The following is a 16,503-nucleotide window of genomic DNA, read 5'->3' as shown; positions in this document are numbered from 1 at the left end:
TCCCTTCCCTCGACTGAAACATATTGTTTTTGCCTGGGGCATTGCATGAGTTACTGCACACCTGCTTTATCAGAGTATGAGTTGTAGGGAGAAACAACTGTAAAATGATGGTTCAGGCACCATGGCTACACATACAGGTTCTGTGTTGCTCTGGTGAAATTTAATCAGCCATGCCACAAAATCTCCCAGGCAAGAATGATTGCCAGGCAGGAGGATGTTACTGTAATTATTGTCTTGTTCGCTGCAGACTGAGTGCCTTGGATAAGCCATAGTCAACGGGAAGGCAAATACGCTTGTTGCACAAAGCACTTAGCAGCAATTTACACAACAGGATACTTGGATGTATAAGCATTACAGTGTTGAACATGTTGAGACAAAAAAAAAAATTAGGAACATTACTTACACGGTGCACCATCAAGGTTTTGTGGTACATGAGGGCATCTGCCCACCAGAAAGTTAAGGTTTGAATACCTGCCAGAGTTTTTTTTTTTTACCAAAATATTTGATATAATCCACATTATATCCTCCATGGGGGCAACACTAATGGGCTGACCTTACACTGCCACCGTAGGTCAAAGTTTTTTACTTTTTTCCCCAGCACTGCATCGGGTTTCCATAAACTGGCTGATAAATATGCGTCCTAGTGAGAATCAGACTCCACCTACCATCGAAGCGATAATCTGTTTCCCATTGGGCCGCTCAACAACACATAATACTGCTCCACCCAAATATAATTCCTCTTTACCCTCTTTCTTTCTCTTCACAGCTCCGCCACTGTCAGAAGTCACCACGTCTCCTCAGCCTCAGAGAACTACAACCACCACCACAACAACCACAGTGCACCGGGGTGTGGCCAACACTACCACCACAACAGGGCTCAAGGAGGGCAGCAGGGGAGCGCCCAAGCCGCCTCCTGTGATTCCACAGACTACTTCCCCTCCACCCCTGGAGTCCTTCCCTTTACCTCAGCGCTACTGCGAGGCCACTGAGCAGAGAGACATAATGTGGCCTCAGACCCAGAGGGGCATGCTCGTGGAGCGACCTTGCCCCAAGGGAACACGAGGTAAACAGGACTCCCTCTCACCTCAGGGCCGCATGCTTGCTGCTTTCAGTATGACCTGTAGCGCCCTAAGAGAACACCCCTGAGTTTAGATCTGTCTGATATTCTTGCATACAATGATCGTTTTATCTGTAACAAGCACCAGTTTTAGTGGGTGCACAGGGAGTCATTGCAGACAGTTTGTTTTAACTGTGTCATTCCAGGTCGGAACATGATTAAGCAATCTGTTACGGCTGTGTTGCAGGGGAGCAGGCTCAGCTGTTTCTCTTGTAGCTTGCATGGAGACGTGCATCCCTCATTTGATTGTGTGTGAAATAAGGGCTAATTAGGGTGGAAAAAAATAGTTACCACTTTGTAGTGAAAACAAGCACGACGAGCTGTTGAAAGTATTTTCAGAAAAATATTTTACAGAAACAGAATTGGTGACTCCCTGGAGTTTACTGAATCCAACAGTTTCAGTTTAATTTGCCCTCTGACAGCACTGGAGCCGTCTTACCAGTCTAAGATAGTGAGGAAACATAATATATCTGTCAGGGCTGATATTCCTGTGTGCAAACACAAACAGACTCTGTGGCTATTTGTAATAGCATTAATGAATTTGCATGTTTGTAAATATTTTGTTTGTGTGCAGTTTCTTCTTTTTATCTCTGTCCTCGTCCTTTGCTGCCCTGTGAAGGACTTCGTGGGAAAATAAATTTAATTTGACTTGATTGAACTTGACTACTCTGCTCTTGTTTTCCCTGTCAGGCACAGCCTCTTATTTATGTGTCCTTTCCACTGGGGCCTGGCACCCAAAGGGCCCTGATCTCAGCAACTGTACCTCCCACTGGGTCAACCAAGTAGCCCAGAAGGTTTGTATGAGTTCTGCTTCACCACTGTTTTCCTTCTAAGCAGAATGTGTCTCTTAAAAACATAGAGGAGGTAGACGAAATAATGGAAGCTTCCTTGTAAAAGACTTCAAAACTGAAGTGGATTAACCACCGTTACAAAGGTGGCACTAAATCTGGGTCAGATTAGCTTGAAAGCAGCTATCAAAGAAGTCTGGAATAGAGGACGTTGATATGTGTTTTCATAATACAGCCAAAACCCTGGAAAGGATAGCATCTGTATTAATATTGCAGGTGCATCACTCAAGCGAACTGGAAAAGTACATGTTAAGGAAATGTATGGCACACAAATTGCATCAAAAGATATATGGTAGAAAGCACCGACATGGATATGAAAGGTATATGCTGCATACAGTAGGGGCACATGTAATGATACTACATCTTTAAAATGACCCAGCTTTGTATAAGTTATTGTATTTTTCTACAAGTTAAAGGTCATTTGCATGAAATGTTAATATTTCTCTCCAGTGTACAATTGTGTGCCATAGATATAACAGCACATATAGCAAGCAGCTCTCTGTGTACCTGTTTTTTTGTTTTTTTTTTTTAAACTCACCACACAGGAAAAAAAAACTGCTACCATGGCAACTTCTCCTGTGTGAAGAAAACATTAAATCCTCTATTCATAACTGGCATTTCAAGGACTTATTCAAGTGTGATTTGATGTCAGAAACAGGGGCTGCAAAGAACCGTCCAAGTCTGTCTTCTTGCATTCTTGTGAACATTATTCACTCTCTTCCCCCCGCAGATCCGCAGCGGTGAAAATGCAGCTAACTTGGCCAACGAGTTAGCCAAGCACACCAAAGGCCCCATCTTTGCCGGGGACGTCAGCTCCTCTGTGCGCCTGATGGAGCAGCTGGTGGACATCCTGGATGCTCAGCTACAGGAGCTCAGACCCAGCGAGAAGGATTCTGCGGGACGGAGCTTCAACAAGGTAACCCCATCCAACAGAAAAAAGCATTTCAACAAAAATGTACTATATTCAGTTAAATACTGACTCCGTTTTCTCACCAGTTCTGTCTTGCCGAATCACTCTACAGCCAAAGTTTACATGGCTCAGGGGCTTAACTGACAAGCTAATACTTTTAAAGGACAAATGCAGCATTGGATTTTGCCAAGACAAATAAAACAAGAAAAGAAAAAAATAGTTACATGATTTCAGACTCTGACAAGGAACTGACATCAGTATTCGTAGTAGTATTTGTTGCAATGGCCGTAATTTGGATCTGCCAAGTGTAATACTTCTGTGATGTGTCAGAAAATGCAGCATGTCATGAATTTGAGCTAAAGCACTTTTCATTCTTCCAACCTTCAGATAAGAAGAGAGAGAGAGATAAGGTTGGAACCATAATTGAACAGTTAGGTTGTACATCCAGTGCTCAGCCAGGACCTTGTTTCTACAAATCCTCTACCTCAAGCTCATGAACTTGTGCAAATGATGTCTCTATTTTTTGTTCTTTTCCTTTTCTAATAAAAAAGCTTCAAAAACGAGAAAGGACATGCAGGGCATACATGAAGGTACTGGAGCAATGCTTCTGCCCACCTCTCTTGCTGCCATCCCCTCCTCTGTTCCTGTGCTACTGTATATGCCCCAGCCCAGGTTCAGCAGCATGTACCCTCTGCACTGTACTCCCTCCTCCCTGTGCTTCCTGCTTTTTTTTTTTTTTTTTTTTGAGTAATCGCCTTACACAGATGCAATCGTACCCAAAGTGCTTTCTAAGTCAAACAGAAGTCATCTCTAATTTCTAAGGTGGCTTCTTTTCATGGATGTGTATATGTGTCTCCATGTTTTTTTTCCCTCTATGCGTTGACAACCAATGGTGTATTTTGTATTTCACTCTGTTTTTCCCTATTGTATGTTTGTGTTTACTCAAGATTGCACGTCTGGATGCATAACACCACAACTCAAACAAACATCCTGTTCTTACATCCCTCTCAGTATTCATTTGCTGAAGGATTTGCAGCTTTGTTGCAATTTTTGCTTATTTATGAGAGCGCATCTCCACTGTATTTAAAAAACGCTCCTGAATATTACATCTAACACAGTTCATCGATTCAGTCAAACCCCTTCTTTTTTTTTTTTTTTGCAAGGACCATTACCTGACCTCTCATCCCATGTCGTATAAAAATTGTAGGTCTTGTTTCACAAGGACACAAGTTTTAGGTCATATAAGTCATTTGTTTCATAAATTAAAGTTGCAAATCTTTAGCTCTATCTGGTTAATAGGGTTCGTCAGGTCAAATCATTTTTTTTTCCTGTTTCATACAGTGCTATCGGGTTAGGTTCACACATCAAAGTATTTTGCCCATATATATCTCTACCATTAGGGAGATCAGTGTCCTCCACCTGCCACCAAAGTCACCCCCCTCAATCCAGATTTGTCCTTTGGGAGAGTATTAAACTGGATCGCGCTAATCAGCCAGTCGACGGCCGTGCACTTGTAAAAAGAAAAGAGGGAAAGGGGGGAAAAAAAATACATGTATGTAGTCACACCACCTCCCTAAAAATGTCACATCAGCATTTTGGTTTTTAATGTCACAACATATATTTTTTAGAGGAAGTGATGGTGTCAGGGAGGTTTTGTCAATGTAAATGACAGCATTTATTTGACTAATGACAGCATGAAAGGATCTGGGACACAGATCATTGAGTCAGCAGTATCTGACATCTGCCAAACTTGACGCAACATCACATTAGCAACACCCCCCCCCTCCCCACCCCCCATCAGCCATCGCTGGCATTGATTACCTGATTAGATACACTGATTTGATTGTTACCTGAGAAAAACCCAGCGTCTGGAAAAATATTTGCATGAATTTACTGCTTTAGTGCAGGGAGATTTATTGTGCGGTAAATTATTTGCACTTGAGTACAAGCTGACTGCTGGTCAAAAGTAAGTTTCTACATGCCAGATGTTGAACTTTGCAGTTAGAGAATTTGGACGGTCTTTGGTACTTTGACTTTCATCAGGCCACGTCTTAGTATCCTGTTAACAGACAGACCTGATTGGCTCAATACACTGTGACCCTGGTGTCTGCCCTGATGCTGCGTCCTTGAGATAGAAACTGAATCTGCACATCTCCAACAATGCTCTTGTTCATCTCCTCCTCTGCAGTTTCTCCTTCATGATCAATACAGTTTCAGAAATTATTTCATTCTTAACCACTAAATATCTGTAGTTGATTGTTCTTTTCATACATGCAATTGAAAAAAAGCCTCTTTATTTTTTCTCATCTTGTTCATTTTAATCCCGACAGATGTGATGCTTCAGTGACAGCATTTCATTAATTTCATTTCAGTGTCTGCATGTCACTGCTTATATATATATATATATAAATATATGTATATTCTCATTCACTGCTTATCTTTTTTTCTGAGTTACTCAAGTATCTTTGTTTTTGTTTGTGTATGTATTTGTTTGTTTTTTGTCTGGACACAGGCCATTGTGGACACAGTAGATAACCTTCTGCGACCACAGGCCTTGAAGTCCTGGCAAGACATGAACAGCACAGAACAAACGCATGCAGCCACCATGTTACTGGATACTTTGGAGGAAGGGGCCTTTGTCCTTGCCGACAACCTCATGGAACCTGCCTTTGTCAAAGTTCCTGCAGAAAATATAAGTAAGTAAAGCACAGTTTGTGGTAAGCAAATGACAAGAGTTCTCGATTGATGCAAGCTCAGTTAATTTGATTACTTTCAATTCATTGAGAGAGTAACTCTTGTGATAGGAAAACAAGGCTGCCACATAAAAAAGGACTTTGTTTTCATAATAAGCGTTTAAACCTCGGGGGAACAGAAAAACAACGCATATTAGGTTTAACGAGTCGCTTACTGACAAAGTGATGAATATCAGACAATTAAATAGACTGGATTCTCTGATTGCGCACGCTTAGTTTATAAATGTATGCGTCTAGACCTTGTAACTCTATACATTAATGTGAACATTAGCCTGCTGTGGAGTCAGAAAAAGTACATTGTTTATCCACAGCCTCCTCTTCCTTCCCTCATTTTTTTCAGCTGTTAGACCATGTAAGGAGGGCTTTTGCTTGGTTGTTGTTTTTTCAGCACCGTTTTATTCATATTAGTAAGAGTCTGACTGGAATAAAATGATCACTTTGTGAGTGACGTTTTATTTTGTAGCTCACTGTCTCTGAGATTTAGTGTTTGAGTGCCTGATATGTCCTCTGGTCTCTTCAACATTTCACTTTGTGTGGAAATGTCAAAAGGAAAGCTTTGGCATCACTATACTCCACTATTTAGTTTTTTATGTCTTTCAATCTAGGTCATGCAATGACCAATATCGCATTCTCTTTTCCCTTTATCTTTCTCCCTCTAACCCACCCGCTGCCGCACCGCGCCTGGCAGTCCTGGATGTGTATGTACTTAGCACGGACGGCCAGGTTCAGGATTTTAAATTTCCACAATCCAGCAACGATGGTATCTCGATCCAGCTCTCGGCCAACACTGTCAAGCTCAACAGTCGGAATGGTAAGCTCTTGATAAATATACCAAAAGAAAAGAAAGATGACGAGGAATTCTTTTATTGTGTGAGAAACTATGAAATGTATGCATGGCTATTTGACCTCTGCTCCCATTCCTGTCTCTTTGAAAAGGTGAAAAGGCTGTCTGTATTAGTGTAGGAACACGACAGAAACGAGTCTATCTCAAAAATGAGAGGCCACATTTAAAAGCTCTCTCTCTCTCTTTCTCTCATCTTTGTAGTAATATTCTTGTTGAGTATTTAGACTGAAATAACTACAGCTGAAATAACTAAATGAACTGAATTGAAATAACAGGGGTGCTTAAATATTTTCAGTCCTCTGTTTGTGTAGTTGTTTTCTTCATACAGTACAGCTTTTTCCTCATACATTTTTTCCCTCATCCTCTGATGTCTGTCTCTCTTCAGGAGTTGCCAAGCTGGTTTTTGTCCTCTACAAAAACCTGGGCCAGTTTCTCAGCACAGAAAACGCCACCATCAAGATGGCCAACGAAGCTTACGGCCGCAACGTGTCGGTGGCCGTCAACTCTGACATCATTGCTGCCTCAATCAACAAAGAGTCCAGCCGTGTATTCATTAATGACCCGGTGATTTTTACCCTGAAGCACATTGATGTGAGTCTCCCTGCTGGAATGAATGGAGGGGTCATATTAAAAAAAGTCCAGGAGGGAACATCCAGAGTAGACAGAGATCTGCAATTTGAATTGTAAATGTCTGACTAGGTCAGTCGGCAGTTTATTTAAGTCATTGAACATCAAATTAAAGGAGTCTTTAGAACCTAAGTGAATTCTTAATGAAAACTAATTCTTTAATCAACATTGGGATATAAATGATACCCATTTTCTTTTATAGTGGGGGGAATTAACTCCTAGATTAGCCGTACAATCTAGGATGAAATTACCGGAGCACCAATTATCTTTCGTCTTTTAAAGTTGTCACTAGAGTTCCCAGAGGGCCATGCTTGACTCCATCCTTTATCAGAGAAATTGTGCAATTCCAAAGACATGCCGTCAAACAATTATGCTTCTCTGTTATTAAGGCCTCATATACCCAACCATGCTTCGGATGATTTGGCAAGCATGTGCCAAATGAGATACAACATATGAATTGCTTCATAAGAGCTGTGAAGTGAAAAATCCTCATCCATATCAGTGTGGAAAAATACTTTGTATGAGTAGGGGGTAAATGGCCTCTGTGTTCTACATGTACTTCAATTTCAGGCAGTCAATTATTTGGACACTTAACCATATCTCTTGTTATCTGCAGATGGAGCGCTACTTCAACTCCAATTGCTCCTTCTGGAATTACTCTGAGAGGAGTATGATGGGCTACTGGTCCACCCAAGGCTGCAAACTCCTGGATTCCAACGAAACACACACCACCTGCTCCTGCAGTCATCTCACCAACTTTGCCATCCTCATGGCGCACCGTGAAATCCCAGTATGTTGCGTCACACTATGTCATGTCAGCGTATTGCTTTTATTTATCATTTTTATTATACTTTTTTTTTGTTTTTTTGACCCACGTATGACATCACCTAACAATTTTGCAGGGAAGTTAGAAGAACTTATTTTTGTCTTGCCTTATAAAAAGATCCTCCAGAAAAGTTTATTTAAAGTCTAAAAACTTTTTAATCACAGATGGTACTTTTAACCTAGTTGCAACTATAATAAATACATACATTTTCTTATGTTCTTAATCAGTCATTCATTATAAAATCTGAAGGGAGTATTCTTGATTCGGTCACATATGATTTGATAAATAAAATGTTTCAATCATTCCTCCCAGACTTAACGTGAAAACACATTCACACAGTTTTTTTCTTATTCACTGTCATTTTTTAAAAATATAATAAAATATTTATTTTATCCCTTACCTCTCCCAGGGTAATGTCGGACCCCATGAGCTACTTCTTACCGTCATCACCCGCGTTGGGATCGTGGTGTCCCTCGTCTGTCTCGCCATCAGCATCTTCACCTTCTGCTTCTTCCGGGGCCTGCAGAGTGATCGCAACACCATCCACAAGAACTTGTGCATTAATCTTTTCATCGCCGAGTTAATATTCCTAATTGGTATCGATATGACGGGGCTCAAGGTAAGCCAGAACGATTGCACCCTATTGATTTGGTTTTGATTCATTCCCTTTCACTTTATCTCCTCTCACCCCCAAAAAACAAAACAAAAGACCCTTTCAGAGGGAAATTGATGAGACTTAAAGCATTGTTTGTTTCTAACCTTCCCTGCTTGTCCCTGACATGACATGAGTGGGACAGCACCATTAATATAGATTACTAAGGGCCTATGTCTTCCACTTGACAGGTCTTTTTTCCTCTTTCACTTAAAGCCACATTGCCATGGCTGAGCCTGCATCCATACCAATTTTACTTTTTTTTCCTACCTACATTTCCTCTTGAATTTCTAGGAGTGCAAAAAAGATTTTTCTGTGTACAGCTGGGAATCAAAGCTTCCAATGCTGAGCTATATGATTAAATCTACTAACTCTAACCTGCAAATACAAATGGCATTTAAATTTCCACCGTGCTGATGAAAAGTTAAACCCGCACATCGTGAGAGCCCATGTGGTAAATGAATATTCATTACCGTTTTTCATCAGTTTCACTGATACGTGTGGCTGTGAATGGGTGAGGCAGCAGCGGTGAATGTCGTCTTTTCAGAAGGTTTTAATAAAACATGGGATATATGATATGCAATTTTCAATAAAGTACAATGGAGATACTGCTTTTTTTAAGGAAACTGTAATTATATTGTGTATTCCTGTTTTACCTTGAATAAATATTCTTTAATTGTGTGACTGGTTATTGTTCTGACTTAGATTGGATGCGCCATCATTGCGGGAATCCTTCATTTCTTCTTCCTGGCCTCCTTCTCCTGGATGTGTCTCGAGGGGGTCCAGCTGTACCTCATGCTTGTGGAGGTCTTTGAGAGTGAATATTCACGGAAAAAGTACTACTACGTGACTGGTTACCTCTTCCCCGCCATCGTGGTCGGTGTCTCCGCAGCTATTGACTACGGGAGCTACGGGACCGAGAAAGCGTAAGTGCAGCTTTGTGAACAAATCCTTGGAAATGCAGAGCAGACTTGATGGATGCTACACTGTGTGGGCTTACCTGCTGTGTCTGTATGTGGCAGCTTTTAGAAAAAAAAAAAAAAAATCTAGTCATCATTTCTGCCAGTACCTTATGCGCATCCCTGGAGACTACACCAAAACATTTGAGCTCCTTTTGCCAGGGATGGGCAGCTGTTCAATTTTTTATGTCATTTGGAAGTGGCTGACAGACTCAACACTGTGGTTTCAGGGGGGCCACAGCTACATTAATGCCCTTCTGCTCAAAGACCCTCCTGTGACCTCTTGTTTGTAAATGCTCCCTTAAAGAGAAGAGCACCGTGCAGAAAAAGCCTTTTACGTAGATTAATGGCCATATCTCAGCTAAGACCCAGCTATCAAGAAGGGCTTCTTAGGGTCTTCCCTCAGTTTTGTACAAGGTATTTGTACAAAACTGTTTTGTATTGTAGTGTTTGAAAGCGCTCCAAGTTAAATGTTAAGTAGAAATTACACACTGAATGTCATTAGTGTGTAACTGAAAAAGAATTTCTTTCCATTAATTTTAGCCGCAGGAGCATGAAGGCAGCACTGATAATGTTTTCTGTTGTGGGCTGGCCCAATGTGAAGTGTGTGTTTCTTTGTCATAGGTGCTGGCTAAGAGTGGATAATCATTTCATATGGAGCTTTATAGGACCTGTCACCTTTATCATCATGGTAAGCTGTTTTATTTTTCTTTGAATACTGAAACTGACGGAGTGAGAGGGTGAGATGAAAGAGATGCTGGAGAGAGATAAAGAAAGTGAGATGGTTGAACTGAAGGAAAACTCAGCAAGATTTTTGCTTTAAGTCTCCTCAGCAATGACAGGTTAATTTTACGGGAAAGACAGATTTCAAGGCATCCTTCAACTCCCAGACAAGGATCAGGATTTGATAGTGTATTTGCCAAACTCCCATAAAGTATCACATTGCAGCACGGCAAGCGGTTCTTGACCAGTTAAAGCTATGAGTAGACAATTAGAATGAGACCAAGTGTAGTCGATGTTTGTATTCTTTTTTAATTCTGCCCCCTTTTGGTGGCAGTGGGCGATTATCTCGGGAAGTTTGGTTGATTAAAAGCCATCGCGTCTATCGTTTCTGTCATTTTCTTTGGCGTGGCCGTGTCTCAGGAGAGCAACTTTTTTCGGACGTATGCACGTTCGCATTGTGGATAATCAAGCATAATCTTTGACGGGTCACTACCTATAGCTAGCTAGGAACAAGTGTGCTTGTCAAGCTGCCCTTGACTCAGCTTCGACCGTTCTGAGATCAGTTATCATATACACACGCATCATTATACACACGCATAGATGCGTGTGGAAACTGTACCAGTGAAGATGTCAGAGTACGGTCAGAGTACTGCAGGAGAGGGACATTCAGCACAGGAAAGTACAGGCAGCACAAAATCATGAGACAGCACAGACCCTGAATTTAAGAAAGATTTGCTACTACTACAACTGTCATGAAATGATATGTTTCAGTCTGGTCTGTTCTTCTTGTTGGTGTAGTAAACAGCTGAATCGCACATGGAGGTGGTGGTTTGTGGGGATAGAATGGTGGGGGATGGTCGGTTCTTCAGCTCTGCTTGCCTGTCTGTGAAAGTTACTGCATGCCACTGCATTGCAGACATTTCCAAAAGGCCTTCAAGTTTACAGTATTTATGATAAAAGGGAAAAAAAGATTAAAAATGGCCTCAAGGCTCAATTTTACAGCACATTCAGTAAGATAGAACTGTTAGATTTTACAGCTCCTTTTTTTTTTCACTCCTCTGCATCCGCCTCCTTGTGTGTTTGTCTGCCTGTAGTAAATAGCAAATGACAGTGTCGGGGAGAAGACGAAAGCAAAGGCACCGCTCTGTTTGGTCAAGGACCATCAGGGGTGAAGGACATATAGCATATCATATTGACATATGTCCCATTGAGGCATGCAATTATTTACTGGTCATGACATTATTATCTCCCGCTCCATCAGAGAGGCTCAGAAGAATGAGACCTTAGGGAGTCTTACCTCCCCGTGCAAAAAAAGAAAAACAAAATAGCAGGTGGTATTCCTCAGATATATCTGCTCAGCCCACCACACCATGTATTGCTTTGCCCTCATGCACACCAAGGGAAGAGGAATCTCCGCAAACTTGTCATGCTGCTGTGCAGAGAGGGCGGGTGGTATTTGTTCAGCACTGTGTTCATTATCCAGCATAATGGTTGGTACTGTATCTACAGATGTAGTGACCTCTGTTGAACATCAAACTGACACTGAAAATATACTGAGGAGAGGGGGCACCCATGTCAAATTCCAGTGAGTCTCTGCACACCATTGGTTGCCTGCTAGGAGCTTTCAAAGTAAAGATATACTACAGCTCTTTGTCTGTGTCGTAACAAAATAAATAAAAGACGAATCTACTCTCTAGACTGCATTTCACAGTTTCCTCAAAGAGAGACATTGCCACTTGATGTTGCATTTAAAAATGGAGGAGGGAAGTGCACAGAAGACCTTACTAGTTTCTATGTTGAAATGAAATGTCTTTGAGTAAGTGGTGAAATACCTGTTTCTATTTTTTTTTTTTTTTTGCTTTTACTGATTTTTTTTTTTTTTTTTTGTCTCTCCACAACCACTTTGAACGTGTGAGCTTATAATTGAGGAAAAGCTAACGTGGTATTAAAACAAACATACATATCTCTCTGTCTCAGCAAAATGCTTTGTCAGCCACACAGGAATATGTTTCCTTTCCTTAAATTGGGCCCTCATTGTTTTCCAATCGTGTGTTGCTTCCGTAATGATTTGCATGAAAAATGCGTCTGCAGTGGAAATGATGATCAGGATCCCAGTGGTGATGACCGGAGAGATAGAATCATGACCCTGTGAGGAGCTAATGTATTGTAACAGAGCTAATGTGTGACAGGAATGAGGTTTTGCGGCACTGGCTCAGGCTACGCACACTGCTCCTGTGATTCTGTGCAACAATTGACACAAAAAGACAAAGTACTGTGGAAAGGAGCATCTCGGGGGAGCATGTAGGAGCAAGGTTTGTCTACACCACCCGTGACCCTGGTTTCTCTACAAATTGGCTTTGTCCTTGTCAATGAGGGAGAGGGAGAGAAGGAGAAAAAGGCGCACAAGCAAGAAAAAAGGGAGAGAGTTCTGGCTTTGGCTCACTTCTGGATTCCCCACCCAACACCCCAGCCATGTTTGTGCCAAGTAACATTGGTTCTGACCTGAGGTGGTCATGCTTTTTTCTCATCCTTTTGTTTCTTCTTCTTTTTTATTCTTTTTGCTCTTGGCGGAAACAGGTCCCAAATACTGACTGAAAACAAGAGCTGGTGGAAGGCATTTAGATCCTTGTTCTTAGGCAGAGGTTGCCCTGTCTCTGGGCACAGGGGGTATTAGCTCCATGAAAGGCGAACATGGAAGTAATGAGTGGTGGGGGAAGCCATTAGTATGCTTGAGATAGCTTCAACACAAGGCCTCTTGGATCATGACATGTCGTGAGCAGTTCTTATCATCTGGACAGCTCCATCTGCACCTTTAATATTTTATCCCCGGCAGTTCATTTGGAGTTCAGTGTGTACACACACAGTCCACTTCAGAAAAAGCTTTCTCCTCAGTCCCAGTGTGGCGAGGTGCTTCTGCATGGCTTGCAGTGATGATTCAGAGACAGAGAGACAGAGTGAAGGATAGAGGCAAGGCTGCTTTGCTCTACCAAGGGGGATCCCCCGGGAAGGGCTGCGAAAGCATGTCGGTGGGGGTGGGAACATGTGCCGTGCTGCTAGGTTACTTTAAAGTACTGTGTCCCTCTCCTCTGTCTCATTGGATCCATGTCACCACTCCAGGCTGTGTGAAAAGGTTTTTCAAAACTCCTCACCCTCCTGTCCCTCCTCCCTCCCCCACTGTCTGACTCATGCAGGCGGCTGATAGAAATAATGGCTGATAGCTGCGAAACAAAACATAGTTTCAGTGCCGTCTGTGATATAAAAGAAGGTTCACAATTCAGGATTTTTTTTTTTCTAGTCATCCCTCTCTTTTACTGCCTGGGTTATTGTGAGTGGCTCCATGAGTTGATTGCATGTGGTGGGGTGATGTATTGATCACAGGCAGTCTTTTGATAGCAGTGTGCACCAGAACACGGATAATTTCTGTTCAAGAGTGAATGGCCATGGTCTGAGTCCAGCACACAAAGGTCATTCATTTATTTCATGCCCTCATACTGGCAATGCGTCTCCATTTTTCTCTTTGCCAGTGTTTTGGCGTTCAAAAAATAACATAATAACACTGAAATGCACCGTTTGTAAGGCTCACCTGGAAAACTGCTTTTGTTGTTGCAGATGTGTTTATTTGTATGTTTTTTTTTTCTATACTCACATGTCACAGATAGAGTGAGTTACATATGTGCACCTGGTGTATTTTTGTATTTGTCTAATGTTTTGATATGCACTATTGGAGACACACATTTCAATTTTTCTTCCTCAGATATTCCTTGACATTATTTATACATGCCTGGCTTGCAGTACAAACACAATATGCTTCGTCTGCTGTGAGTGCATGTACACGCTGTGTCAGGGACTAGTTTCCCCCAGAATAAATGTTTTTGAAGTAAATTATTTGGAGCGGCTCCTTGCTGGCCCATCCAGCCTTTGTGTCTTTAAATCACAGTATTGATTTTTAAAGGTACCGAATAAATGCACCCAGAAACACAGCACATAGTATCCTTGTCTCGACTTGATATGTGCCACTGTTTCACTTAAGATTTAATACATTAAAACAAGCAAGCAAACGCCATCTCCCTCTCCTTTCTCTCACTTCTTTCATCTGTCCACACTCAAGAATTGAACAAAATATACTATATTCCCTCCAGTGTTCCTGCACCTGGTTATACCTTATAATATTTCACTATGTGCATAAAATGATATGCAGTTGTTTTGTACAACAAGAGGGTCTCTTATTTCTCCTGCTACTTTCATTCCCTTCTGACTTGCTGTGTGGCTGTCTCCGTTTTTCTTTCTTTTTTTATACTGTGATGGATTTTAATGCATTTCCATGCTCTTATTGATATAGAATGACACTAAATTTGGCGCCAGTCGGCCCGTCTGAGCCTGGCTGGAACGATAGATGTTTATTGGATTAGTCTGTGGACATGCACAGATTTGAAGGCTCTCCTCTTTTAATATATTTTATAGACAAATTAACAGTTTTTTTTTTCCCCTCTCTGTCTGCGATATCTTGAGTCATACATCTTCATGTATTAACACTGCCATTACTCTGTTTTGACAGCTCAATCTCATCTTCCTGGTCATCACAATGTACAAAATGGTGAAGCACTCTACCACCCTGAAACCAGACTCTAGCCGACTGGAGAATATAAAGTAAGTAAAGCCTCACATGCTAAACCCACGCATTCTCTTGCTTATCAGCAATATAACACTGGTGCTATTCTGCCACTACCCCCAGGAAGACTAAGGCTCTTTTACTCTTGAGGTAATGATTTTTTTTTTTTTCATAAGAAAACACATTACATTCCCCACCTCCAAGCCAAGTTTCAGTACTGGACTAGGGATTAAAATATATGAATGTGTTTCTTTTTTTGGGAGGGGTCAGTTTTTGAAATCATCTAGATCAAATGGAACCTTCAGTAGAGAAATTCATTACTTTGACTTAAGAGATTTCAGATGTACTACAGATTTTGATTTAGACTTTTGGCATGACTTAGCTGTCATGATGACTACACACACACACTGTGAGTCGTCTTTTTGTCCTTTGTGTTTTTTGCTCTGAGCCACTAACCACAGAATTGCACTGGTATGACACACATCACTCTAAGGCTGCAACTTAACTAAGCACTGTTGGCTCCGGTAGGGTGGGGTACACAGTGGAACAGCTAGCATGTGTGTTTGCCACTGGAATATGTCAAACCTTTTTTTTTTTTTTTATAGATCCCAGCTTCTAATCTCAGAAAAAAAAAAAAAAAAATCCTTCCCCACACAACCGCCACCACCTGACCACCTGACCACCACCCCACACCACCATTACCCTTCTAGTTGAGTCGCCTCGACATTTTATGATGTGTTTTGCTTTGGGAAGGAAAGCAAAGTTTTTCAAAGCACTAATTGTTTTGTTTTGTTGCATTTATGTGAAAACAATATTTATTGCTGTTTATTGCAGGCTGAATTTCAGGGCCCCTTCCATTTGGGGTTATATGGTTTTGTTGCTCACAGAAGTGCAGCCCCATCTCAATTGGTACCATTATATTTCAAGTTCCACGACTTGGTGTAGGGAGCAGCAGTGTTGCTATTTTTATTCAGTGTTTGTTATTTTTCATTTTTTCGTAATGAATGTGTGCAACAGTACAGCACTGTGGTGAGACTGCAATCAGGAAGAACAGTCAGAAAAGGGCTTATTTGGACTTCTTGGTTTATTTGAGATAGACTACTCCCTTATCAAGAAAACCACAACAGAACACATTAACTGAACATGGTGGCACTCAGATTGGTGTGCATTTGTACTTGGATGTTAGAAATTATTTCTTTTAAGCTTGTTTATACTGCAGGGATACATTGTGTATTAATAGCTGTTTCCTTGTGGTCTTTTTCTCTGTGTTTTTCATGCCAAAGTTTGGTCTGAGAGTCGGTTTAGCACCAGTGTCATTGCATGTTGCATGTGAACGCAAAGTTAACGCACACCCTCTCCTTTCTCTTCTGCTATCATTCTCCTCCTCTCTCTGTTCTGCGATCCACACCAGTAATTATCGCGTTTGTGATGGCTACTATAATACAGATTTGCCTGGGTAAGCTTTTACTATACACCTCAGATAATTTTACCCACACACCACCACCCACGCATACCGTAGCATAAATGCAAATTCCAGCATCAACAGCAAAAACATACAACTTTCAGTTCTTGTTAGACCCTTAATTTCATTGCCTCCCGTGATCTCCATTGGATCAAAGTTGAAGATATCTCACT

At 41.4% G+C, this 16,503-nt stretch overlaps 1 protein-coding gene across 18 annotated transcripts in view; it reads left to right on the top strand.

Annotated features, from left to right (window-relative positions):
- adgrl2a (adhesion G protein-coupled receptor L2a) overlaps positions 1-16,503 on the top strand; it is a 92,147-nt gene that overhangs the window by 67,717 nt on the left and 7,927 nt on the right. For 16 of the 18 annotated variants that reach the window (XR_005894175.1, XR_005894174.1, XM_041039573.1 and 13 more), the window contains 12 exons: positions 767-1,063; positions 1,808-1,911; positions 2,696-2,881; positions 3,427-3,465; positions 5,388-5,571; positions 6,317-6,439; positions 6,858-7,063; positions 7,716-7,889; positions 8,335-8,544; positions 9,283-9,503; positions 10,161-10,227; positions 14,815-14,906. Coding sequence is in view for 16 of the 18 variants with exons in the window: in XM_041039573.1 (XP_040895507.1) it covers positions 767-1,063; positions 1,808-1,911; positions 2,696-2,881; positions 3,427-3,465; positions 5,388-5,571; positions 6,317-6,439; positions 6,858-7,063; positions 7,716-7,889; positions 8,335-8,544; positions 9,283-9,503; positions 10,161-10,227; positions 14,815-14,906 (1,903 nt within the window). In the remaining 2 variants the exon portion in view is untranslated. The remainder of the gene's footprint in view (positions 1-766; positions 1,064-1,807; positions 1,912-2,695; positions 2,882-3,426; positions 3,466-5,387; positions 5,572-6,316; positions 6,440-6,857; positions 7,064-7,715; positions 7,890-8,334; positions 8,545-9,282; positions 9,504-10,160; positions 10,228-14,814; positions 14,907-16,503) is intronic. The other 2 variants (XM_041039587.1, XM_041039574.1) reach the window with 1 other exon arrangement.

This window comes from Toxotes jaculatrix, chromosome 6 (genome assembly GCF_017976425.1).
Source record: "Toxotes jaculatrix isolate fToxJac2 chromosome 6, fToxJac2.pri, whole genome shotgun sequence".
NCBI lineage: Eukaryota > Metazoa > Chordata > Actinopteri > Toxotidae > Toxotes > Toxotes jaculatrix.
Note: the sequence above shows the minus strand (reverse complement) of the source record. Positions and strands in the feature narration are given on the sequence as shown.